The sequence below is a fragment of the Cyprinodon variegatus genome, unplaced genomic scaffold (assembly GCF_000732505.1).
Source record: "Cyprinodon variegatus isolate N-32 unplaced genomic scaffold, C_variegatus-1.0 Scaffold180, whole genome shotgun sequence".
Classification (NCBI taxonomy): domain Eukaryota; kingdom Metazoa; phylum Chordata; class Actinopteri; order Cyprinodontiformes; family Cyprinodontidae; genus Cyprinodon; species Cyprinodon variegatus.
Window position 1 is genome coordinate 550,495 of NW_015150633.1, and position 26,761 is coordinate 577,255.

The 26,761-nt window shown below is 38.0% G+C and overlaps 2 protein-coding genes across 5 annotated transcripts in view; both read right to left on the bottom strand.

Moving 5' to 3' along the window:
* fbxw8 (F-box and WD repeat domain containing 8) overlaps positions 1-23,683 on the bottom strand; it is a 31,673-nt gene extending 7,990 nt beyond the window's left edge. Inside the window, exons 1-7 of the mRNA XM_015378843.1 lie at positions 23,066-23,683; positions 22,029-22,133; positions 20,223-20,387; positions 17,888-17,976; positions 14,335-14,492; positions 13,255-13,451; positions 12,933-13,151 (exon numbers count right to left, since the gene is read on the bottom strand). Coding sequence (XP_015234329.1) covers positions 12,933-13,151; positions 13,255-13,451; positions 14,335-14,492; positions 17,888-17,976; positions 20,223-20,387; positions 22,029-22,133; positions 23,066-23,491 — 1,359 coding nt within the window. The 5' untranslated portion in view covers positions 23,492-23,683. The remainder of the gene's footprint in view (positions 1-12,932; positions 13,152-13,254; positions 13,452-14,334; positions 14,493-17,887; positions 17,977-20,222; positions 20,388-22,028; positions 22,134-23,065) is intronic.
* A 1,655-nt stretch (positions 23,684-25,338) lies between these two features.
* rnft2 (ring finger protein, transmembrane 2) overlaps positions 25,339-26,761 on the bottom strand; it is a 13,626-nt gene continuing 12,203 nt past the window's right edge. For all 4 annotated transcript variants that reach the window (XM_015378847.1, XM_015378845.1, XM_015378846.1 and 1 more), the window contains one exon: positions 25,339-26,236. In XM_015378847.1, coding sequence (XP_015234333.1) covers positions 26,102-26,236 — 135 coding nt within the window. In that variant the 3' untranslated portion in view covers positions 25,339-26,101. The remainder of the gene's footprint in view (positions 26,237-26,761) is intronic.

Here is a 26,761-nt window from a genome sequence, read left to right on the forward strand (position 1 = left end):
TGCAGAGCTGAATGAATGCTGATCGGGGAATTCAGCCATCCGATTTAGATGTGCTGGAGCAGGGATGCACCCAAAGGTACAAGATAGTAGGTGTTGAGGACTGGATTTGGGAACCCTTGTAGTCCTGGCAATTAAAATAGAAAAATATTATTATATAGAAAATATTATTATTATAAATTCTAGCAAACATAAGCCAAAAATGCATCTGGTTTATGTTTGTATTAACTTTTATATCAATCAGCCTTTAGAAGCGGAATCGACCAACAAACCACTTATATGAAATTGAGTGGCAATGAAAGCCAGACATCTTTTTTCAGCTAAAGGCATATCCAGGTCAGAATGAAGTTTTAAAAAAAAGCCTAAGTTTAAATATTTCATGTGCTGACACATCCAGGGATCCTCCTTGAATATATTTTTGGGTTTATTTAAAAGTTAGTTTCTCTCTGCTTAACTTTTTAGCATCTTGTTTCAATAGTTTAAAGTCCTTTTTAGGAGATGCTAGTGAAAGAGCTGGGATGACTAGACTTCTCCCCAGATGTATGGAGGATAGATTTATAATGTTGGGTATACCCCTACCCAACATAATGCTGGTGGTGTCACTAAGGTTATATTTATAGAATCTGACATATGCACATGCCTAATCGTAAATAAGACACTGAGATATTCTTATGCTTGAGGCACAGACCCACCTTTGACCCAGAAGGAGCAGCCAGACATTTTTCAGTTCAGAGCCATGGTGCATTTCAATTATTAGGAGAACATCCAGAGGGAAGAATTAAAAAGCTATATATACATTTTATGTATGGGTTGGCACCATGTTTTCAGTTCCCTGAGCAGTTTTGTGTCATATTAGATATTGTATATGTATTTTGGCCTCTTAAAATAAAATGGACAACTTGATACTTGGTCTTTTTCTGAGATAGTGAGTGTGTTTATTAGGGTTAAATATCCTGTAATCATCTTAATATTTTTAGGATGAGTCACTTTCAAGGTATAGGTAGTACTGAGCAGAGGCCTTTAGCGCCACTAAAATAGAAATAAGTGGATTAGAAATGCTCCCCAATATTTAAATGAGGCAACCCTTATTTCCACGATTAGTAATCTGCAGCTCATGAAGCGCATTATCAATTACATGTCTATTGTTTTATCTTTTCACCCGTATGACTTAAGCTAAATATTCCAAGTTCTATTACGTAGGCCTCCATTAACAAATCAAAGCTTATTGGTCGCCTGACGTACTACAACATATAGAAGATGGCACTCTGTAAATAAGCCAAAGAAGAATGCCTGTGTACCTTGATTAAAGATATTGAAACATGTATTGGAACACTGATTGTTTCCAGTATCTGTTGGATTCGTTGTCTGTACTTTATATTTACCACTGCTATGGATAAGGTTCAGACTTCCCTAAATAATTAATATCAGATCCTAGAAGTCCTGTCTATACCATAAAAGTTTGTGTCTGACATATTTTCATCTTCCTGATATCTTAATCTATCCTTCCCTCCATCTGCTCGTCCATCAAGGTCTAGGGGGGCTGGTGACTGCCTCCAGCAGTCTACAGAAGAAAAAGTGGGGTACACCAGAGATGGGTCGCCAGTAAGACAAGTCCAAATATTTACTTGCAGAGAGTTGAACCAGAATTATTTTTAAAATCAAATGCTACCAAATGGTCATTGCCCAGGAGAAGTGTGCCAAGACTCCTTAGCAACACTCTCAGTGGCTTGTGTCCTGCTGCGCATTTTGTCTGCAGCACTAACGATGGTCACCATCATTGGGTTGAATAATATTGCAACCCTGGTAGTCATTAAAGGCGGTACAACAGTTTTAATTTGTAGATAATCGCAGTCTTGTTAAGATGTTTCAATTGACAATGTATGTACTTTTTTTTTTTTTGTAACTTTAAGAAAATAATAATTTGGGGATGTGGAGTCAACAGGTCATCTCCATGCATCATATTTGTTCTGCCCAGCCACTGAACCAGGTGAGGACTTACCTAGTTCAGTGATTGGATAAAACAAATACATGGCATGGGGTTGACTTGTTGGCTCCATATCCCCCATCTCACAAATGTCTGCAAAACTGAATCACACTTTTTCCACAGAACAACAGGAGTAGAGTCTTTTTTCTGGGAAAAGTGCAATTCCTTCATAATGTAGCTCTATTCCTTAAGAGAGAAACAATTTTAGTCTATGAAGAGGGTATTTAAGATTTGCAGGACTAATGCCAATATGTGCAAGTGATTAATACTGGACATTAGAAAATACAAGTGCAATTGCAGATAAGACAGATGTTAATAACTGGAAAAAAGGCCTTGCCAGTAGGATAAAAGCCCTGAAGGACTTAAGCAGATTAACTGGAAAGAAAAGTATAAGGCAAACTTGAATTACCGTCTACAGCTTGATGCTGCAATAAACTCTTCTCATAGAAGTAACAATGATGTCATCTGGTGCTGGCCTAATTGATCAATTAGCAGCTGGTGCTTTCTCATCCAAACGAGACAGAATAAACGGGTTAAGTGCCAGGCAAAACCGTCTTTGAATAATAAATCTCAGCAAAAAGGTAACTAGAGGGAAACATTTGAAAGAAAAGGAGCCAAAATGCAGAAGAAAAGGGAGAACCGGAACACAGAGCAGGAAAGGGAAAAAAAAAAGATAAAGACCTTTCAAGCAGAAAAATAAAAGAATAATTGGAGAGAGGGATGGATGCTATAAACCTTCAGAAGGTGCCAGGAGTCTTTGTGTGTCCCCATATTTGGGCCAAGCGGAGCTTTAATTGTGCTCCACCCAAGGGCAGAGCCCAAACCACACCGGACTTCGAAATGACAGCTTGATAGGATTTGGACAGCGCAGGAGACTGGAACGCTGAGAGAAGGTTTAGCCTGCTGTTCTCAATGAATCACAGCATAATTAGGGAGATAATTTTATCAAATACGTCCCCACCTCAACCACTAAAATGAAGAACTGTCACTGAGAGAGGAGAAGGAGCTGATTTGTGATAGTACTGGGGGCTGTTCAAAGAGGAGAAAGAATATTACTAAGCACGCATACTGTGTAGTGGTTAGGCTAATGCTCTCACAGGAGCTTTCCTATTGAAGCTTGCAGACAAAAGAAACACAGAATTACACTGGGATGTTAATGTGATTACTTTCCATGCTTTTAAACAGATGACATTAATAAAATCACTGCTGTTCCTTTGAGAAATCCCTTTATTTCGCTATTGGAGCTATCTCTGAACGCATTAGCCTTAACTGCAGCAATATCATAGACAAGAGAGGAGAAATTATGAGTTGTGCTGTACCAGGTGTGTGCATCTTTTTTTAAACTTCATAAAACAAATCCAGCAGCGGCCTCCATAACCAGACCTATCCTGAAGCGATGGGAAGGACACACTTGTACAATAGCATGCTGAGAAAAGAAATTTAAATCTAAAGCTGAACCAATGCTACCCTTCCAATTCAACACTCCATTACCACCCTACACAAACATCCACATCTGCAACAAATATGGGCTCAGGGCCTCATTTGGTTTAGACACCATGTGGACAAACAGAGATTAGTCCACTGAACCAGATGCACAATTACGCTGCTTTCATTACGGTTTCCATACTTCCAACAAATCCCAATCGGCACCGCAGAGTTAAATCATTTGCAAAAACAGAAAACCCAACTAGTTACTAACATAGACTTCTTAAATCTGTATGCAGTTTGGTTTCAAATTCTAAGGTGAAAATACAAGCGGCTTGAGGCGATAATCAACACATAAAAAGTATTTCTGCTGTGCTGCTCTGCTTCTCTTGAATATAAAGTTCTATTTTCAAAATAACATATCAGTTTCACATTATACTTTAACCTTTACACAGAGAGCCTTTAAAATGCTACTTAGTGAATATTTTAATTCAAAATATAATAAAATGATGCCAAAGGGACAAGAGTGACAGGGTTGCCACTTGTAAAGGAGTTTCTTCACAAAGTTAAATGCTAATGGCTGTAGTCAGGAAGTATCTCCTGTAATGGTCCATCTTACAGCAGGTCTAGAGAAGCCTCTGATTGAAGACAAAGATGTCAGACTGATGAAGAGGATACTCTGTGGTTGCCAATAATGTTATTTCATGAAGATTTCTTTAAACATCTCCAGAAGTTATGAAGGAGTTTTAAAAAAAGCTCACCATCTTCATTAAGTTGTAGAGCTTTTTTGAGTCATCCAAAGCCTTAATCCGAATTTGTAAGGACTTTTTAAGAAAATAGGATGTTAATCAAATTTAACTGTCTGAATATTGCCTGCAGTAAGGAGATAGGAAACTGAACCTGTATGCTTCCTATCATTGCTCCTTTAGCTTAGGGAGCTTGCCATGTTCCTATCAAATTCTAACAACCTATGAGTCACATAAATCGTAGGTGAATCACATAAATCTTTGCTTCACATGACATATGTGCAATTCTTTTGTGTTATGACGTCCAAAAGGCTAAGGGATTTCCAGATATGGTAGAGCGGTTCAAAGTTCTTTTCCCATCCCCAATAGTATTTCTACCTTTGACCTCAAGAAAGGTGAAGGAACAAGAGTATGTGAGCTTGGGGCTACAATTTGGTGTATTAAGACCAAGCCAACACTTAGAGAATCTCAACAATGCGAATACTTCTACCCAAGTAATAATTACAAAAGAGATCTCTCTTCACAGCAGGCATCCAAGAGATACTGGCATCTTGCTGCAGACAATGAAGGACCCAAGCTTCCTCAAGAAGTACAGCCTGCTCTTTCTCTTCTTGCTGACAACTTTGCAGTTGCATTTCCAGTGTAGTCTGTAGTTCAGGTACACAGAGGTATTTTTACTCCTCAGCCACCTCCACTTCTTCTCCCATGGTGGCAAATTTTTTTAAGTGTTGCATTTACTGTTGAAATCTACCATCATCTCCATTGTTCTCTCTGTCTCCCACTCACCTTCCTAAAGGTGTGCTGGTGAAGATTCTCAGTCATCCAGGTCATAGTCATTCCAAAAAAGTTACAAACAATCCATTGGACTTTGTGTCCAAATTTGAAGACGTTTTGCTTCCAATACAATTTTGAATTGAAAACTCTTCTTGGATGGGAAGCGAAAGGTCTTCAAACTTGGAAACAAAGTCCAGTGGATTGCAACAACATAACTTTTATGGAACTTCCAAAAGGTGGAATAACAGGGCAATAGGTTTATAGTCATTGGACTATAGCTAAGTTTTCTTTAGTACTAGAACAAGGCAAGAGGTCTTCCTCAAAACTGGAACCATCTCCAGGTTCAGGCTAAGGTTAAAAAGAAGCCTTTAATCTTTCCAAATACTTCCTTATTCAACTTCTGTGGTAGTGGTGCAGGTTGCAGGAAAGCTTTGGGTAAAAAGATGGTAGAATGCCTGTTTGACTGTGGGCAGGCCAGATGGATACTGAGGTTGTTCCTGAACTGACCCTATTGAAGAACGTGTTCGGTTCATTGGATCTGTCCTGACTTTCATCTGTCTGATTCTCCATCAACTTGAAGCCTGTGGTCTTCTTCACCTCTGACCCCACATCACTGATATAGTACTACTGGAGCTTGTTTTCAAGCTTCTTACATCCCTCCTTGCTTTCTCTTATTTTGACCTATATTTGCTTCTGTACACTAATAATTCAATAATTCCCCATCTCCCTTCCCGAAAGCCTCTTTTCATAACTTCCAATGACAATGTTCTTACAGATTTCTTTAATGCAGATTACAAGTGATAAACTGGCTCATATTCTGAGCTGAGAAAAACCAAGAGGAGGTCCTGTTTTAGACATGTATGAGTCCTTAGCATTTGTATAAAACAAGTGCCGGTATGTATGTTTCTGGTAGAGTAGCAAAGTGTATCGCTGATGGCTTGGATGTGCCTCTTTGCCCCTCTGTGCCCCATTGTTGACTTTACAGCAGGGGTGGGCAATTCCAGTTCCTGGGGGCCGGTATCCTGCATCTTTTAGATGTGCCTTTGGTTCAACACACCTGAATCAAGTAATCAGATAATTGGGAGGACTCTGCAGGAACCGACTGCATACTAAGGAGGTAACGCAGCCATTTGATTCAGGTGTGTTGGACCAAGGATGGATCTAAAAGTTGCAGGATACTGGCCCCCAGGAACTGGAATTGCCCACCCCTGCTTTACAGCATTATACTGTGTCAAAGTTTTGACCATCAGACATTATCTCAATATTTCAAACGTTTCAGAAGAAAGATCATATAAACCAAACAAATTCCCCAACAAAACTGTACTTTGAGCATTTCTTTTAATTTATATCATAGCAATAATAAAGAGCAGCTAATAATAGAGGGTAGTTTGTTAAGTACTATATCAAGAATCTCTATTTGGACCCATAACATTTTGTCAGGATATAAAGTTATTACTGATATGTTAAGTATGAAATGTAATTTGTTATACACTCTGTGTATACAAAATGACAATAAAAAGTTGTCTAAGTCTACCTTTAGTTTACTTGCCGACTATGAAATTAGCTGGCTGGTGATGGTAGCCAGCAAAATAATAGGCCTCCCACAGACCTCACTATCTGCTGTATATGAGCAGCAGGTGGTGCAAAAACCAAGCTCCATTGTAGCACAACAAAACCACCATCTGTACAGATAGTCCTAATTTTCCCCCTGGCTATAGAGACACACATGAACACAAATGAGAAGTATAAGATCAACTACTTTTTACCTGTATAATAGTTTATTCAGGTAAATATATGTGGTTGTATTCAAGAACAGGACTCTGAGAATTTCAATTTAACTTTCATCTAACAAGAAGTGCAGGGTGAAGAAAATGGAACACATTTTGATGAGAGACTAGATGAAAATGACTTGAAAGTCCCAGGTGAAGCGGATTCGCACATTTCAGCTGATGTTTGAAATAGCTTAAGTTAAATTTAATAAAACATTAATTTTACATCAATTCTGTGTGCAGGAACTATTTAATATTCCAGCGATAAATTAGCTTAAGTAGATTTACAATTAGATATATACTTTTTTTACATTAATTTGTGTCTTATTCCCATTTCTTCTTGAGTGACTAATGTTGGCACAAGATTTGACCCTCATCTTAATTCAAAACTTGCATCCAAAACTTCCTTCAGGGTGAATTTGAAGAACGTCCACATTGATTTTTAGAATGTAAAACCTTTGCCCTTGCTTTCATCTTCAAAAGTCTGTTTTAGATCAAAATTAAGAAACATAAAAAACTTTAATTTATATAGAACTATGCAGGCTGGATAATGAAGTAGTAAAGAGAACATGAGCACAGTACCCTAATCCTTTAAGCCCTCCATTGGCATAAAGTTTCTCTATGCATTAATACGGTACAAGGTTTCTTACACACGCATTAAATTTAGGTTTAATTTAATTTCCTAGTTATTGCAGCAACATGTATAAAGTGCAGTACAAGTTCAATAAATTATTATATGTTCTCAACTTTTGCTCAGTTTGTAGAACAAGTATGCTCATTTGATCTCTTCCACATAAAGAAACAACAGTGTTTCTGACAGCACTTGGGCTGTGAGATAGAGCCTCTGCGATTGGTGGATTGCTTGCCAATGTCAATGCCAACTCATGTTGAATGCAGATCCACGAGCTGGGTGGCAGCCCAGGTGAGGTTGGTCTGCTGACAAGAGGAAGGCAAGGAGTAACAAGGATCTGGATGCAAGCCTTAGCAACACACACGTCCTGTACACACGTCGGTACAAAGCCAACAGATAATGAAGAGGAGCAGAAAGATCTACAGCCTGAACGCAGGTTCATTAATGAAACTGCATCAAAGTAAAATAAAATTACCCAGAGTTTGAATAAAGTTAGCATAACAGGTTAATGCCATTCAGTTCAAGTAGAGGTGCTGTTAATGAAAATGTGTCACTTTCGAGTGTGAAAACCAGTGTGAGATAATTTCCTCGGATATCAGCTCTGTTCATCTTGACAGCTTTTAATGAAGCATATGTTTCCCTTTCTAAAGGCAGTAAAAACCAGTGGCAGCCAAAATTGGGTTTTGTCATCTGTGCTGTAAGAAACAGCTGATGGAAGCGTAACAAGAGTGAAAGACAAATTAATTATACTTCTAGAATATGTTAATTGGTGAGATTGTTAATTGGTAATGAATTGGCCTTATTTAGAACATAGTTTTGGCCCAAATATCAAGGAAACAAAAGGAATTCAAGAAATAATTAAACCAGCTTTTTTTGAAGTAAAATTTACTTAGTTTAAGATTGAATACTGTCATTAACCTTGAATATCAGAAACATTTTAACATAACAGTAAGCCGATTCTCAGGTTAAGCTTCAGTATGTTACCCTAATTGCTTTTAGATGTTTATATTCATTTAGGCACTTCCATTTGATCTGCTATTTATGTTATTTTTTCATTTTAGCCAGAAATAAAGCTTGGATGTAAATTCAATCTGGGCGACTCTTATCAGCTTTACCTGAACAACCTGCAATGTCCCTCATTCAGCTCCAGCAATCAACTTGGTAGCAGTATATTCTCTGAAGCCAATCATCTTTCAATATCCCCTTCATTTAGCCCAGCTTCTCTCTCCTGTATGCAAGCAAATTTTCACCCACTTCCACCCCATCCCCTCCCTTATTCTCAGCCCCACTTCCCATCTGGCTTATTCCACCACCAGTGTCTGGACCTCGCGGAAGGACTAATCTTTTCTAGGTTACTCGTCTAAGCTTGATTCACAGCATCTAAGTCTTCCACCATGACCCGAGTACCTACAACTTATTTTGTTTATGTCATCATCTGCTTCTGTTTCCTTTAACCCCAGTCAGCCTCTGCAGGTGGCCGCTCACACCAAGCCTGGTTCTCCTGAAGTTTCCTTCCAGTTTAAATGGAGTTTTCCTCTCCACTGTTGCTACATGCATGCTTGGTCTGAGGGACTGCATACAGTCAAGTTGTTGCAATGAGACAACAACTTTTTTCAGTGTGAGTCTCTCCAGCTTGAATCTGAAGGAACCAGTGAAGGAAACTTAGAAGATTTGGTTAATGACAGAAAGTTGTTTAACCTCAGAGATTAAGAGCTAGTTGCAAAAAAAAAAACTAAAAAAAAAAAAACCTGTGGAGAAAGGCAAAAATCTGGTTAGCAATTCCTCAAAGGGTTTGAATGCGTTAATGCTAATCAAGTTTTTTCCTTCGATTACTGAGAAGGGTCAACAGTTTTTGAAATGACATTATTAAAGTACAGTTGAATCACTACTGATATTGCAATATTAGAAAAAGCTAATTTCTTGACTGAATAAAAGTGTAAATATAACTTTTCCACAATTGTTTACAATTTTAGGTTCAAAAGTGTGCTTAAAAAAAGAGCTGCAATTACTTCATGAAGATAAGGTCTTAGTGCTGCCAAGCTGATAACTCTACCAAGCTACCCAGCCTCTGCTTTCCATCCTATCACTTCAATGTTTCCTCACTTGGTCAACTTGCAGCTAAATAAGCAACTGGTGATGCAGATTCTTCTACATAAAAGCAGTCCACCATTTTTCCATAAGATTATTGTTCTCTTCATCAACACAAAACTACTTTTTAATGGAGCACAACTTGCTATGAACTAGGTCTCCGTCATTGTTAAATTAAACATTTTCTTAGGAAAGTTAATTTTGACACGTGTACATGGTTGGAATATTTCGAGAGAAAAAAATTCTACTTCCTTCATGTTACAGAAGCCTAGATTATTTATTAATGGGATGCCCAAAAAATACTATAATGAAAGCCGGGAAGAATACCAGAGAAAAATGATTGATGGTAGTTTAAAACATTAATAACATAGTAGTTATTTGAATCCTTTCAATAAGATTCATGTAGCACATTTAAGAAAATAAAAATTCATTAACCTTTCACTTTGCTGTAATAAAAAAACAAAGCTATGGAAAATACAATTTTCCAGTAAATATAGCCTAAGCCCAGTCAGACATCAGTGCTACTTTCCAGTTGGTCCACTATGTGGTGCTTTAGTGCTGCCGATGAAAAACTACATCCTACTCTCTAGACAGTATGATGTCAGTGCAGCAGTTTAGCCACAAAGAACAAAAAATCTCTTATAAACCCCTTTAGAAATTAAAAAAGATTTTTTAATTTTGTTCTTTAAAGCTACACCTCTGTTACAGTATTTACTATGAATTTTGTCTCCTTTCAAGCTTATAAGAAATCTTTCACAATGCATAACTATAAGCTGATTACTTTTTAATTTGTTTAAAATTAGAAAAGGTGAAGTTTTCTCAAAGGCTTAAGTGGCCCAAGAGTGGTTTCCCCCCATAGAGTATTGTGTCTCAAGGCTCTTTTACTAAGTAAAGGTTAAAGAGTCAATTAGCTACATAAGGCCCTTGGAAACCCAGTATTATTAGAAACAAACAGAAGCTAGCTAAGAAACAACACTTGATATAGGTATACTCAAAGGTTGTAGTAATTAGGAGACGTGTCCAGAGAGGGTTTTTTGTAACTCAGGACAGTTATTTTAAATATAAACAAACCTCTCATAGGATCATCACTATCACATCTAAGGGGAGACAAGGTGATGGGGATTGTAGCACAAGGAGACCAAGCTGACATTTAGATCAGCAGGTTGTAAAAGTTTGCAATGTTTCAGAGAGATCATACATATCAAGCCTATAAACACAACATTAAAAAATGGCCATTTAATCAAAATCTTGATAGCATGATCCTAAAATGATTGTCCGCGTCACTTTTTTATGCAATGGAATACATTTGTAAACAACTCGCAGCATATTTCCATTTGACCAAAGCATACTACAATTAACTTGGTTCCACGTCTTCTTTTTCTCATTCTGCACCTGCAGAGAAAATGAGCGGCCTCGTTAACGCTAATGGAAACCTTTCATTACAATTAGAGCGATGGAGGTAGCTAGCAGCCCTTTATACAGAGCGTCTGAATTCAGCAAGCAGAGGTGTAAGGTTTTCATCCCGTTTGCCAACATTCACATTTACCCCTTAAAAAAGCCTTGACACGGCTCCATCACTTCCATTAACACACAAGTACTATATTGTTAGTTCCTTTACTGTAGTGATGTATGTAATTCACTAATTAATCATTAAATTTATGTGATTTGATGATGCATGAAGTGAAAACCAACACCTCAGATTTGATTTCTTTTCTTTAGGAGCTTTGCTTTTCCTTCAAAATGCATTGACGGACTTCAGGTGTATTCAAACTAACCTTAATTCATACCTATCATATTCAAAGAACTCAGACAATGAAGAGGATAAGATCTGACCAGCTTGCTGGTCTTTTACATAGACCAGTTTTAATAAGCAACATCTCTCTGCTGTTGATATTTAAGTGGATGCGTGTATAATTCAAACTGCAGGAGACATAAATGGAAATGTGGTGCATGGTGATCCTGGTTTTGAATGTGTGTTGTTGAGGTGAAAACTCAAATGGAGGTGTGTGTGTGCACCACAGCAGTAACTGTAGAGGTGCGTGCACACCTGTCTCACTATGAGAGTCAGGGTGGGGTTGCCATGATTTTGTTTGACCCCTTCAGTTCACTACGTTTTGTTTCACTTTGTTTTTCAATATTCGTTCCTGTTCTACATGTTAATCAACTGATCTCACGTAATTTGCGATTTTCATCCCTGTGGTGCTGTCTTAACTTGTGCTGGTGCTAATAAACAAAACAATGAGCATTCTGGAAGTCAGTGCATCTTTAACGATAAACTATCAAGCCAACACAAATAGGGCAACAAACGAGGACCCGACCCGACTCTCAGTGGCTAATAGGATCTGGTTGGAAGCTGCAATACAAACAATGAGGCAAAAATATATGTTTATTGCAAGATACAAAAGGAGGAGACTTTTGCTTCCTAAGAAAACTATTAAAACCTCACAAATTTTTGGGTTTTTTGGGCCGGTGGAGCAGACACCATGTTTAGTACAAATCTAATACAGCATTACAAGAAACCCTATGAAGCACAGAGTTGAAATGTCATGATGCTGGAAGGCTTTTCTGAAGAGGAACATGCATCATAGATACCATGAATTCTACCAAGTATCCATGGGAGCTTAAGTAAAATAGCTAGCTTTGGGAGACCTATAACTCACAAATACCTCCCACACTCCTTTAACACCTGAATGTGTTGCTGGGGAGACTAAGCACCACCAGGTTCCTCAGTCTGCATATCGGAGGAGATAAATAACACAACATGACTGGTAAGGAAATTTAGAAAGTGTCCTAGATGCACACCTTCCAATGAGCCGGTGCATCACACTGAGGTCAGAGTTGCTCAGAGTCCTGTAAGAATGTATCCATCGTACGCTTTGTTTCATCAGGCTGTTGGGGGCTTATGCCCAAAGTAACTATTGCTGCCACATTCATACACATAGATGCAACAGAGGAAAAATAGCTATTTTATTCTAAAAGCCACAGTTTTGGTTCCAGATTGAACAGTTCAGCTCAGGGTAGGCTGACAGGGTACACCGTTATTTTACACCTACATGTTCGTTATTTTTGTCTTTTACTTAAATCTTGTATCTAATCATGTAACCTTTTTTTGCACTAGTGGGTGTACATGTTTGCTTCCTAATTCCATTGAATTGAATCATTTTATAAATTCAACCTGAGTGTGAGGATGACGATGTCACAGCATACACTCAATGTGTGACATGATTAAACCTGTTAAGACTTTATATGTGACTCATCTTTATTTTCATTTAAAAAAAAATAAAAAAGTGTGATAGCCAGAGTTAATGTGTTTCACATGCCTCTATTGAATGGTAACCCCCCCAAAATTGACATAAATTAATAGTGTTTATATAACAGCATCCCATTTATAATTGATGAACTAACAGAAATGTAACTTTTCTTTCACTTTAAAATTTGTTTTGTTAAATGTAAATCGTAATATCTTCTACAAATTAGTTGTATTCTTATTAGATAAGCCCTTAATCAGCTGAACTCACCTTATTGCCTCCATCATGCATTGCCCAGCCTGTGCGCTTCACCCCAAAAGCAGCGAGGGTATCAGATGCATCCAAACAGGTTACAGGATGACCATAAACAGAGTGCAGAGTCCTTGGCTCCTCCTCCTGAGGATTCAACAAGTAGACGTCTTCTCCAGCTGCTAAAACCACCATCGGGGACTGATCTACCCGATTGGGTACCAGAGTCAGGCTGTCTACCTGTCCAAAAAAAATAAAGTGTCTGTCTATCTGTGTGACTCCCTCATAGGTCTATATCCTAATATTCCCATTAGCAAAAAGCTAAGCAAAGTGTCCTACTTACTGTTTTGGGTAGCCGAGTCTCACAGACAGTCCTCCAGTATCCACAGTCGTTGGCGCTGTCCAGCCGAACATTTGATCCTGTGGCTGAAACCAGGACGGGACTGTCTGGGCTCAGACCCAGAGCCTGAATCCTCCCTGCAATCTGGTAGTGGTGGATGGGCTCTCCGCCTGTTTCTGTGCTCCACAGGTCTACACAACCTACACCAGAAACAAATGCTGAATAAAATTGCTCTGATGTCCAGATACTGAACAGCTTTGCTGCTATGCCTAATGCTTAGCAGGTTTTCAGATGGATAGATGATGTGCAGAACCATTATCCTATAAATATTAGAGACAAAGCAATATGTCATCTGGCTGATAATTTCAGCCAGTTTTAGTGTTTACCAGATGTGCGATACATGCATGTCTTCTCTGAATTATTAGTGCATTGAGTAGCCATGCCTTGATGCATGCATTGCAGCTCCATCCCTTTGCTAAACATTGTTAATATTTTTTGATTTTTAGATAAATTTGTTTTTCAAATTGTGGCATGTGTTGCAGTTTTTAATCACTGTGTAATTTCTAACATTAGTCGGTCTCTGATATATATAACCACCTGTTTGTTTTAAAATGTCTTATAAAGTGCTGGTGGTCTTTATAGCGATAAACTTGCCACTATAAGCTAAGAATTTCATTTCAGGGCTGGACGTCAGTGATTCACTGTTTAACATGTTTTATTAGCTGTATGGTTTAGCTGTGTCACATTTGAAAAAAATAAAAGTTTCATACATCAGTGCCTCTTTAGTATTCTAGTTTTTCTTTATGATTACTAAAATCAATGTCTGTTATTTTACAGAAGCTTCATTAGGAGAGCGTGCAAAAAAATTTAAGCAGGGTTCAAAAAATATTTGCCTTTTATTAAAGGTGTTTTTTGCTTTAATTTTAATTTTATAGTGACTTGGATGAACCAATTCACCCAAGTAAAGATGAATTTAATTTCAGGCTGTTTGAACGCCTTCACAGGGGGGCGCTGTATGTCAGGATTCTAATTTCAATGTTCAAACCAAACATTTAGTGCCCCTTTAAACAAATCCCCACTCACCATCCTCATATGAAGCAGCAGCCACTGCGCTGTTGATCTGAACATGGCTGACGTGCGGTCTAGGGTGTGTGTTCGCTGACAGACTGTTGGACTTGAGGTAGGATGATGTTGAGTCCCAGTGCAGCGTGTCCCAAAGCCTCACATCACCAGATGTGTACCTTTAATATAAACACGGCAGGGTTACTAGATATTGATTAAACGTATTTCTTACATGTGGTGTTGAAAATTAGAGTAGTGATATGACGCTAACATTCAGCTAAATAAAAACCCCAAAGTTCCTTTCAGCGCTTAAAGGAGTTCATTGTGAGGAGCAATTCGTTGATGGCCTTAAAGAAGAGGGGGAAAAATTAGCTTTGCTTTCTGTATGAGGAACAATTGTCTCCTGTAGAGAGCAGCCCTGACCTCTGACCCCCACATACCACCTCCTCTATCTCCTCTCCTGCTGCCATCTTCACAGATACAATCATGCCTAAGCCCCTTGGAGCTGCAATGTGTCTAACAGTAACAGTAACAGCCAGTTTGATACAGAGTGAATATGTTAGTGTGTGGGTGTGTGTGTGTGTGTTTGTGTGGATTTGCAGGGTTTGGCAAGATTAGAAGTGCACACTTTTTCCTTAATTGGTGCATCATCAAAATGCCAGCATGACGAGGATGTTGGATCTCTCCCAACAAACTTATGTGGGAAGAAGTTCATCTCAGACTTTGTGCAGACTTCAGCAGATCTGTTCTGTCGCTGTGAAAAAATTAATGGCTGATGATCCTGCAGCTGCTTTTTTTTCCCTTTTTTGTTATTAAAGTCCTTTAATAAAAGGTTTTCTGTAACCAATCAAATTGATTTCCACTGCTCTTAATTGCCATTGATTCTTTTCTAAACAAATTAAAATAGTTTCAGTTAAAGGATTATGAGGAAAGTATTGACATCATTAATATTATAGCAGCGTATGCATAAATTTAACAGCATGTTCACATCACATCAGGCAACTTAATGAATGTCCTCAGTGTTTAGATACTGTGTGTTCCGTGTATAATTTTAAACCATACAAACAGGCTGCCATCTCTGAAGGGATCCAGCAGGACTAATGGGAATCTAGTAGAGTTTGTCCCATGAGACGCTGCAGATCTCCTAAAGGGCCCTTTATTGAGCCCCTAAGGTCCCTCACAATTTATCACTGCCTCATTCCAGCTAGTTCAGGGCAGGTTTAGCTGATTAAGCAGCAATTTATGTCCTCCTTCCTCAATAAATACAGTTGTTACTGTTATTTAGAGGGAACTTTATTGAATAAGCAGTGATGTGACTATGTGCACTTGTGGTGTAGCAACTAAAAACGAACAACTTACTCTATTAAGGAAAAATGTTGCCATTTGTTCCGATAAAGGACATCAGATGTCAGACATAGGGCTGTAAGGTGTGACTGAAGTCATTAAAACTGATGCATATATCTGTATGAAACATGTTTCATAACACTGGGCCATATTCTTCCATTGCTCCAGGTGGTCCAGGTGTAATGCTTCTGTGCCCACTGTCATTGTTTCCAGCAGCGGACAAAGGTCAGCATGGCCACTCTGATTAAGCGTAAGCAAAATAAACTGGGATCCAAACTGTTTTCCGACAGCGTTTTATCATAAAATATCTGTTGTAGTAGCCCACACAGGCCAGCCCTTCACTCCCTCAGTGCATTGATGAGCCTTGAGTGCCTGCAACCCTGCTTCTGGTTCCCCACTATCTCCCCCCTTGGACCACGTTCTGAAGATATAGACAATTAGACTGCAGTTTAATGCTCTATATTCAGTTCAGCTATTAAACTGAATTCTTCCGGAAAGGTTGATATTCTGGTCTTAAGGTACAAATTTCATCTTTATAAGTTATCCTTAGTGCTTGTTAATGGATACAACTGGAGAGTTAAGTTTTTCTCAGGTTGCTACCTTCATTTACAGCATGGTTGTAAGGGGTAGTATAAATACAACGTTTTAAGATAACTACACCCTGTCTACTTTTAAGGCTAGACCTATAACTTTCATTTTAAATAAACCTTATAGTTAGAGTGACTCAGGTTGTCCTGAGCTACCTCTATAGTTATGCCGCTATAGCCTTGGGTTGCTGGAAGACAAAGGACCACAATTCATCATATATAACATTCTGCAATGTTTGTTAGTTCAGACCCTAACTTTATGCTCTCTCTACCTTTTCTCATCATAGTAGCCTCATCTGGTCTTTTCCTGTTTGGCTGAAACACCATCTTGGACAGAAATAGCTGGACTGCTGCCATCAACATCTTTCGTTATAGATGACAGAGTTCGGAATTTTTTAGGATCTAGTCCCGTTTCTCTCCCAGACAGATTTACGGACTTCACTTTAACCTAGGCCAACTGCATGTGCTCTCTTTCATCCCTTTGACATGGAAACCGTCTCAGAGCTTATCTGCTCCACTCTTTCTTTTCCAGACAGAGCCACCTGTGGAGCTAGTTTATTGGTACCTTTTCTAACATAGAAAGCATTTATAGATCAGAGTTTATATGTTCATTTTTTATGTCTATTTCTGTCTTCTTGAACCCCCAGTGGGCCTCGGCATAAGAACGCTCACGCCTAAAAATTAATTTATTGTTTGAAAAAAAAAAAAAAACCTGGGATCATTCTTCTGTGCATATGATTTTATTTCCCTTTTCTTAAAAAAATAAAAAAAACAGGAAACAACCCGAATATAAATATGACTGATTTATTTATATCTGACTTGGTCAACATGTTAAAAAAAAAAAAAAAAAAAAAAAAGTGTCATTATCATTATCAAGTATCATCTCTGTGATTTTTTTGGCCTGTATACTGTTACATGGAAAAATGTCACTTCTTTCCTTTGCTTCCCGCTGCTTCCTTTTTGTTTGCCGAGTCCAATAATCTCAGCATGTCCCTTTTTATGAAACTTATAGAGGTGTTTCATTAAGTTGGCGGTGTTATAGTTTGAAGATTTAACACCGCCCTTTGGAACATTTCTCCCACATATAAATCCTTTTGCACGCTCCATCATAAACAGTATGGCCGTGTTGTGTTGTTGCGCTGCCGTATGACGGCAGAGCATAGCAATAGATCGGCCCCTATATCGAGTCAATTGTCACCGATACCGATCAATTTTCTTTCTTTATATCTGGACCGATACTGATAAAAATATTGGATCGGTGCATCCCTAATAATAACCCAGCTAATAAGAGTATTAAACCAACAATAAATTAAGAAACCAAACTTTATAAAAAAGATGTTATGTAGGTAGCTGTGTCCTCACTGGCATCTAGTTGCCTGATGAACACAATGGCTTCAGTTGGCAAAGGAAACATTAACCTCATCCCCTGATTTACTTTACATTGCAACATTTTGGCATTGGTTTAGACAGGGATGTATAGCATTTTCTACATTCATTTACTCATCATGTATTAAATCACAAAAATCTATGAACAAATTTAATTTAACATGACAGAAAAATCAATGCAGATGAAGCAAGAACAATCGAGCTGTGTTAAAACAAAGAGGATATCAGACGTAGATCCGCTCGTCCTTGAAACTCACCCAGCCAAAACAAAGTTGTCACAGGAGCTGACGCTACACAGAATCTTGCCCAACTCGAACTGCAGCTGGCTGACGGACCCCACTCGGTTCTAAACAGGCAGAGATGTTGGGCTTAAAACTTTAAACAATAACAATTATAGGGCTAATTACAAAAAGTATGGATTAGACTTTTTTTTTTTGCATAGCAAACTCAAACCTTAGTATATTTATTTCTATGTAATAAATCAACAGGTAGTTCAAAATTCTGAAGGTGAAGGAACATTCCTACAAAAATCTAAAAGAATGAGGTGCGAGTCGGATGATATCTTGTCTCTTCCTTGCATGCCATTCTTCCTTACAAATTGGATCTAGCATAGCTGGATTTAATTAAAAAAACATCTATCTTTCAATACTTATTGAAGACCCTTATTTTGATTTAGATTAGGGCTCATGTTCCTTAGAGATCTCTTAGCAGTCATATGGTGGCCCACTAGACGTCATCGGTCTACAATTAGATGATGAAAAGAACCAAACTCAAACAGCTGATAATCAGTTCCCTGGCATTTTGTAACGACCTTTAACAGAAAAATCTCATTAATCCACTAACCAGCTGTTGTTTCTTCTATTTCTCTCCATTTTGCTCTGACCAACAACCCAGAACAATGCTGCCACCACTGTGCTCCACAGCTAAGATGTGTGCAACTTAACTTTCCACCACACACCATGTTGTTAAGGATTAAAATGATCAGTACAGCCTGAAAAGGTGCTTAGATCATATAATGTCTAGAGATTGAGACATTTAAATGTCTTTCCTCAATCAGCCGGGTAGCTCCTTGCCATTATTGATGAACAAGCAGTTGCCAAACATGTGGTATTTATTGATGGATTGACACAAACAGTTGTCTACATGCTGTCTAAAAATCTGAGTAAAATTAATCCTTCCCATGAGTCGTGTGAATTAATGTGATTAAAAACTCACTGAATAGTTGGAAATATGAAAAAATGCAAAAATGGAAAATAAAAATGCAACCAAGAGTTTGAGAGGTGAAAAAATATGCATTTAAATTGATAAAAGGATTGTCAAAATAGCAAAGAACCAGTCAACATTTGGGTTCAGGATGAAAAATGTTTGCTGTTAGTTGTGAACACTGCATACAAGAGACTAAGCTGTCAGCAAAAGTTTACCATAAATTCCAACTGTTATCCAAAAAAAAAAAAAAGAAAAGAAAATCCTGGGCCTTCAAACTTATCAAAGAACACATTGATTTTCCAAAAAATAAATAAATATAACTCTTAAAAAAGCCCACAGAGTTGATGAAGCTGAATGATTCTTCTAAAGTTTAGGTGCTGGACAGTTTGTCTGTATAAATCAATAAATACTTAAGAATATATCAAACATTATTAATTAATTAAGGAAAGAAATAAGCCAAAACATTATATTAAGAAAACAGGCTTTTTTTCCACATTTGCCTTGCAGATTTTCAGACAAGGCATGTGACAAAGTTGGAGTCATATATAAGAAATCCGTCACACTAAGGGAACAGAGAATTTTTATTATATGAACTTCAAAAGTTTTAATTATTTATATGATTGTATGTCTTTGTGTAGGAGAGACCAACAAGATTACTACGGTACTATTGGATGGCCAGCCCGATTCTCCTTGGTCAACTCCGTGCAAAAGCAAGTTCTCAGAAACAGTGGATACAAAACAAAATATTAGCTGAGTGATCCACAGGTAAGCTAATCTTCTAAGGTTTTCCTGTTTGTAGAGCAAAATTTTTAGTTTGAAAGGAAAAGCTTTATTCAATGTTCTTTACCATCTGCAAAGTTGGAAATAATTGGGTGAATTTTCCTCCCGTTTTGTTTTAAGGACAGAATATGTAATTTATTAAAATAAAAGCATCTATAGCGAGATAAACCTAAACCTGACAAAAGGGGACACAATACAACAGGGATATCCTATATGTACATTATAAAAAAAACAATCATTAATCATATCACTTTCATTACACAGACATGCACAAACTCGTGTTGACTTCTTCATAAAACACTAATAAATCATAGAAGCTGTAATGTCAGAATTTGATGGAGTTTCAAGACACTGAACATTATGATTGTTTTCTCATCAGCGGATAAATCATAGGACAGTATCAGTGATCTAATGGTTATTAGTAATGAAATTTATTATAAAAATTAGCGGGCAAACACTGCAGACATCAGGATCTGCCGTTTATCACGTACTAATATATCGTCTAATTTGCATCAGTCGACTATATGCTATTCTCACCTCTCAGTTTTAGTAATTTGATTTAAAAAAGGTTCCTGTTTCAGTGAAGTAGAGCAGCCAAACCCCCACCTTCCAGTTGGAGCGGACACTCCTGGCCGCGCTCCTGCAGTCTCGCAGAGTGCTCTTCCAACAGGGGGAGTTGGAGACGCTGGCATCCTGGTGGTAACCCTCCCTCTGGCACAACCTGAACCATAGAACGCCATCCTCTGCGAGGACTCTCCATGCCCTGCTCACCTGGGAGGAGATTGGACAACGTGACAGTGGTTTGAGTCAGCATACATTAGGAGCTTGCATCACTCATTTCTGCTTAACGAGCCCGGGCGCCTGCCAAACGGGCTCTCTTCACCACAAGTGCTGTGGATCTGCCACTCAAAATGTAATTTACTATCATGCCCCAAATAAAGTCATGAGCTGCCCAAAGCAATAGAGAATAAAGACGGTAACTGTAATTAAAGTGGCCAAACTACGGTGCTACACAAAGAAACAATAAAGCTAAAGTTATTCTTGGATTTTACTCAGAGTTGACATTTATAATTCTCTTAAAATTATGTTTGATCATCTGTTTTAATTAATACAATTTTAACCCTTCAAAAACTGAATGATATACATGAAAGACAGGCGAGTCTGAAAGTGTCATTCTGAAGGAGGAGGTTTAAAAGTTCAAAAGCAGACAGGGGGTGGTTAGAAGTCTAAAGTGAAAATTCTATCAAAGTGTGACAGATGAAAGGAAAATGGTCTTCTTTCAGCCAGCTGACTTGTAGTGTGCAGCAACAGGTGGGAGCAGCATGTGACTTAACAAGCAATGCAGCCAAAAAAAACCTGATCAGTCAAAAGACTTTAAACCGCAAGAGCCGCATTATGGAGAAGTGTGAAAGGTCTGAAGCCAAAACCTTTAGGGTATGCAAAGCTTTTCATATCAGATCAAATGATAGTCTGAAGTAGAGGATAAAATAAACTGTTTTTTTTCCAGTTCATCAGTCAGATTAGTTTCTGCAGATCTCAGGTTTTCAGAGAAGCACAGAACCAAAATCTCACCTTAGCCTGAGTAGTTCTGCTGCTGGGAAAGCAGCAGGGTTATAATAAATTATTAAAACTAATGAAAAAATTCAGAAAACACTCTTGTCAACTGAAATACATGAGAACTTTAAATAATAGGAAATGGAACTGTAACTGCGCTGTGAGTAAAAAAAAACGGATACAAATAATACTCGCCTTTGTTATGGTGTTTATTGATCAATTTAAAAGCTTTGCAAAATGAATAAAAAAGTGTTTCTCGTAACTAAACCACCTTTTGAAAGTGGAATCTTGTGTCTTTACTTAATATAGATATAATTGCACAACATTCTGACCTTTTCGATACCTGCATTTAAAAAAATGAGTATAAAAAGACTAAAACTAGTACTAAAACCTGTATTAAAAAAAATTAAACTAAGTAAGCTTTGGAATTAGAATGATAGAAAACAACAAACCCAGTTAAAAAACTAATGAAAATTAAAGGAATTAAAGATTTTTTTTTAAAATAAGCCAAAAAGAAATTTCCAAAACTAAGTTTCACTCAGAAAACCTAGGGGGTCTACGTGGTAAACAATTACATCTAGTAATATGCCTTGATACCTGTAGTTTGGCTAGGTATCAAATATGTATAAATGTAAATATAAAAAAAACACATAAATGGTGATTTGACAGCATTACTGACCTTTTTTTTTCACAAGAATTGTAAGCTGTATAAAAGCAATCTTAGGACAGCCAATTCATTTTGTGGGAAGGGACTTTCTGCCTCACGTTTTTGTGTCCGTTTTTTTCAATTACATAACATAAACAGCCCATCCCCATGCATGCATTTGTTTTCTTTTTGGGATTTTTTTTGCAGCTCACCTGAGCACAGCGGCCAAGTTCTGCACAGTTGAGATACTGGAATATCTTCAAGGCCAATTCGTAGGGTAACTCAACGTCAAAGAAAGGAATGTCGTTGACTTCGTTCTGCAAAGAAGGAGAATTGCAGTACAACACATTGGATACACTGACTACTTTGCTGTGAAAAAGTCTCACGGCACTCTTAGATTCATTCTGTTTTCGCTTTTTTTAAGCACACTTGCTTTAGCTTATTTTTTTTAATCGCACTTTGTTATTAAAAAATTTAACAAACTTTATATCAAACAAACAGATCAGGGTAAATATAAAATTATGTTTTCATATAATTTTTAAACCAATCCGGCCTTATTAATAAGAAATTAACTAATATTAACCACGTTACGGGGTTAATTTTTCACTAGCTATGGTTCGATCCAGGCTTGATAATAATCTGATCTGTAGAATAACCTAAATGGGAACATGAATCAGGCTAGTCAAAAAGTACAAGTTGTCAAAAAGTAACACAGGATGAACCAATCTTAAAAAAATTGAGAATAGATGAGAAAAAAAAAATCATCTGTCTTTTGGATCACAGCAAACCAGAGAGAGACTTTCTAAAGAAAACATGGAACAATAATAACCACATGGGAGGTTATTATTGTTGTATTATTCCATAATTAGATTATACAGCAAAAATATAAACAAAGTTAAGAATTTAGAGAGCCAATATTATTTTCAAGTTAACAAATGTTACAATACGACTGAATTAACAAGTCATACTGATGAAAGAAGCGCCAGTTTAAAATAATACTTGATGGCACCATTACTATTTTTGTACCATTGTTTATGTACTTCAGGCCAGACAGCTCAATTACTTTGATGAATCAAATCATGATGTTGAACTGATTTATTTATTTATTTATTCACTTGTGCAACAATTCTGTTCCATTATTTAAGCAATAATTTTCTGAAAGACATCAAAAACTGAAGATGATTGTAACTGTAAAGGTCAACTACGTTTGCATGACCCTGTTTGAACAACATCCTCCCAGCCATCATACCAGATCCTGAATGAGTTGATCCACAAGCTCCTCTTCTTTCTTCACCTTCCTCTGAGGCTGCCTCTGCAGGGATGAAGTGCACATGTTGCTCATTTTATGATACAGCCTTTTTCTATTCGTTCTCTCCTTCTCGATCCTGTCCAGCAGGGGACTGGTCCTCCCATCCAACAGGCTGTGAGCAATGGAGACATACTGAGGCTGATCTTCTACCTCCGCAGAAGCGGTTCGACCACAGATTATTCCCTCCTTCTCGCTGCAGCCTGGATCCTCTAGTTTTAAACTAGGTTTTCCGTCTCTCAGTCCTGAACGACCAGGATCATCCCTGGAGGAAGAGGAAGGCGAACGAACGAGTCGATTCTCTTCTCTTCTGCCCTTTAGTTCTTGTTCCCAGCGTTCCCTAAAGGCAACAAGCTCGTTCGTAGCCATGTCATCCTTCAAAGTTTAAATAATGGCAGTTTAACTAAACAGAATACGAAACTATAGGAAGCTCCGAGGGACCGACAGAAACCAGCGCGCCCTTCTTAATAAACAATCCGAAGAGGAACAAAGCAGCTTTATATTGGTTCCGCTAGTTGTTTTTAATTCCTCCTTTATATGATACTTATTTTATTGCTTAAGTTAGCAGTTGAAAATTAGTAGTTAAACATGTTAATAACGAAGCATTTGTTATCTATGTGGGAGATTTATTCAAATTGTGAACTGCATTTTTTTTTAAACACTTAATAGGACACAATGTTCAGTCTCCTTAAACAAAAGACTTCAAACATTGGAGATTGGAGTGTTAAGCACTGCATCTTTTATTTGGGAGAGAAGATGATGTAAACCCTAAACACCATGTGACGTGGTAATGAATAATATAGCAGTTAGAGGTGGAGTGAGTCTGGGGAGCGCAAACACGGTTAAGGTTTGATAAGGGAGCAAGAGGAGGGTTCATATATCCTTCCCCCGATTTAAGGAGGAAAGGGACAGCACGGCTGCTCAGTCAGCGAACATGTGCTGGTTACCGATAGACCAGCCTCTGCTGCGGCCGGGAGACTCCAGCTGTAGTGCGCCGCACCGACGCTCCTTGGCTTGCTCCGTAGCTCAGCTGCTTGCGTCGCGGCTGCGGAGGATCGGAGATCAGCTGGAGAAGAGCTGGACAGCCGGGGAGACTGTGGGAGAGCTCGGCTGCGGGGAAAGAAAGGCGGTGAGCGGGTGCGGCCACTTCAAAGGCTTCCTGTGCCTCGCGGTGCACGTCACCTTACTTGTGCTGATAAGCGCGAGGCGACACCTGTAGGGCGCGTGGGCTGCGTCTTCCGCAACAGGTGAGACAGCGACATTTTAATTAGCTTTGACACTAAGGAAATGTTTATATGTATAAAATGTTAACTTTTTTTCTTCTTTAAGAACACCGGTTAATTAGACAATAAATTGTGAATTTTATTTCACAATGCAATTATAACAAAGAAAAAAATGTACAAGCTTTAGGAAAAAATAAATAAAATAAAGCCCAATTTTATTTAAACAGAATTCTATCTAATGGCTAAAATCAGTCAAATATATATTTGTTTTAAATTTTTGTTTTAGTTAAATATTTCTATACAATAAGAGGAACAACTTAAAGCTGCTGAATGTCTAATAATATTTACCACACTGACATGTTTGTCTCTGTAGGGTCTAATTCTATGAAAATATTTGATTTTTTTATGTGAATAAATTTCTCTTACTCTAGATTGGTGCCTTTAAAAAAAAAAAAAATCACACATGCGGAACAGCAAATGGGCTTACATCATTTGCACTTAAAGAAAGGGATGCAAGAGGATGCTGTCGCTGAAGAACCGAGATGTGCACAGACAGAAGAGGAATGAAGGCTGAAAGATGTCATGTTTCAGGGTTGAAGGCTGACTGAATTGACTGAGCTTGTGCTGTGGATGGATTTGAAGTTTGAAACAGAGCAGTCTGCAGTTGTCTTGCCCTCCCCCTTTTCTCTCTCCTCCATTCTGTCATCCCATTTACAAAACAAAACAGTGATGTAATCCTCCCCCGGTACCGGCGGAGGGAAAAGCTTACTAATGGTACGCCTTTAAATGTTTTCTTCTCCGATGATGCGAGTGCATCAGGGACAGTTGAGTAAAACGGATTTGACCTCACGCATACAGGAAGTAATTACTACTGGAAAACTTTAAAAATGCACTGAAATACACCTGTTCTAAAGCTCCAAAAATGCACTGTACTTTTCTAGATAAGCTAAACTCTTTGTACACATGTAAATAATGGACGAGGCCTTTTATAGGTGTCTTTTTTTTTTTTTTTTTAGTGTTTGGATCCTGTTTAAAGATTTGTGTATGTTTTATTGTTGAGGCTGTTATGTAGCGTTTTACCTTAAACAAAAATGCTGGACCTGTTCATAAAATGCTTTTATGCTGTTTGTGATTCCTAAGAATAAGCTTTTCTTTTTCTGATGTAAAGTTTTTTTTTTGTTTTGTATCAACTGGGATCTTTTTATGTCAAAAATTTCTAATAAATCTTCAACAGTTCTGATAATAAACAATGAAAGCTCTTCCTAAGGTTGTCTTTAATTGCAACATGGATCACAAAAATGAAACCAAACTACACTGCTTACAGTTTAAAACCGAAGCAAAATTGAATTCTTTAATTTAGGGAGATAAAATTAACCTAAAACTTTGCAAAGAGGGTAGCTTTCCACTGCAGATAATGCTGAGGTGCCTCATTTAAACCACATACAAGGTGAACAGTAGCTTTACATAAAATATCACAGGGAATATACACAGATTTTAAATTCGTGTTAATTCTTTACCCCGTCATGCTTACAATAAATCAATACCTACTTATGCAAAGAAAGAAAATATACTATAAAATAACAGCTGACCTTGATGCCATGACTCGGTGTGGATAATGTCGTTATGCACGTGTACCATCATTTAGTTTAGAAAACTGCAAAAATTCTCATTCTGTATGAGAGTTCACTGGGGCATGGTGTAACTTCCTTTAAAGCGCACTCCCATCCCTATGATCCTGTGAATCTTGTCAGAGAGCTCAGTATATCTGGAAGTGAGCGGACGTGGTGCCGTCCTTCCAGCATCGCAGGGCCTCGACGACAGTGGAGCGACACAGAGGGCACGTTCTCTCGCGGTCGAACCACAAACACAGGCACTCCTCACAGAACACATGCTGTAGAGGATAACAAAGCACAACAAGCCTCACTATAACTCTATTAAGAGACATGGCATCTTAAAATTATGTGACAAAGAACTTTTTTTTTTTCCTATCAAGCGGTTTTTTGTATTGGAATCAATCTACATCAGGCTGTTTTCCTATTTTATGAAGCATCCCCAAAATCTAGATGCAGTCACCACCATTCTCTGGAGCCCTTTTGCTGTTATGTACATTTTAATGATGTCTTTGATTTAAAAAGTATTTTGATAATTTGCTCCTAAAAATAAAATGCCAACTTAAAAAACAAAACAGGTTTTTGCACCATTACCTACAGAAAGTAATCGGGGCAAGCTGTCATAAATATATTTTTGGATTTAGCTTTTTGTGAGCGTCCTGTCCGAAATATAATGGGTCTGGTTGCCTTATAGTGTTTTCTCTTTAACCCCCAGATTCCACATACTCAGTCAGCGCTCCGCTCCGCACGACGTACATCAGCGGGGCGCTTGTCTTTCATGTAAATCAATGAGAGCTGTTCCACAT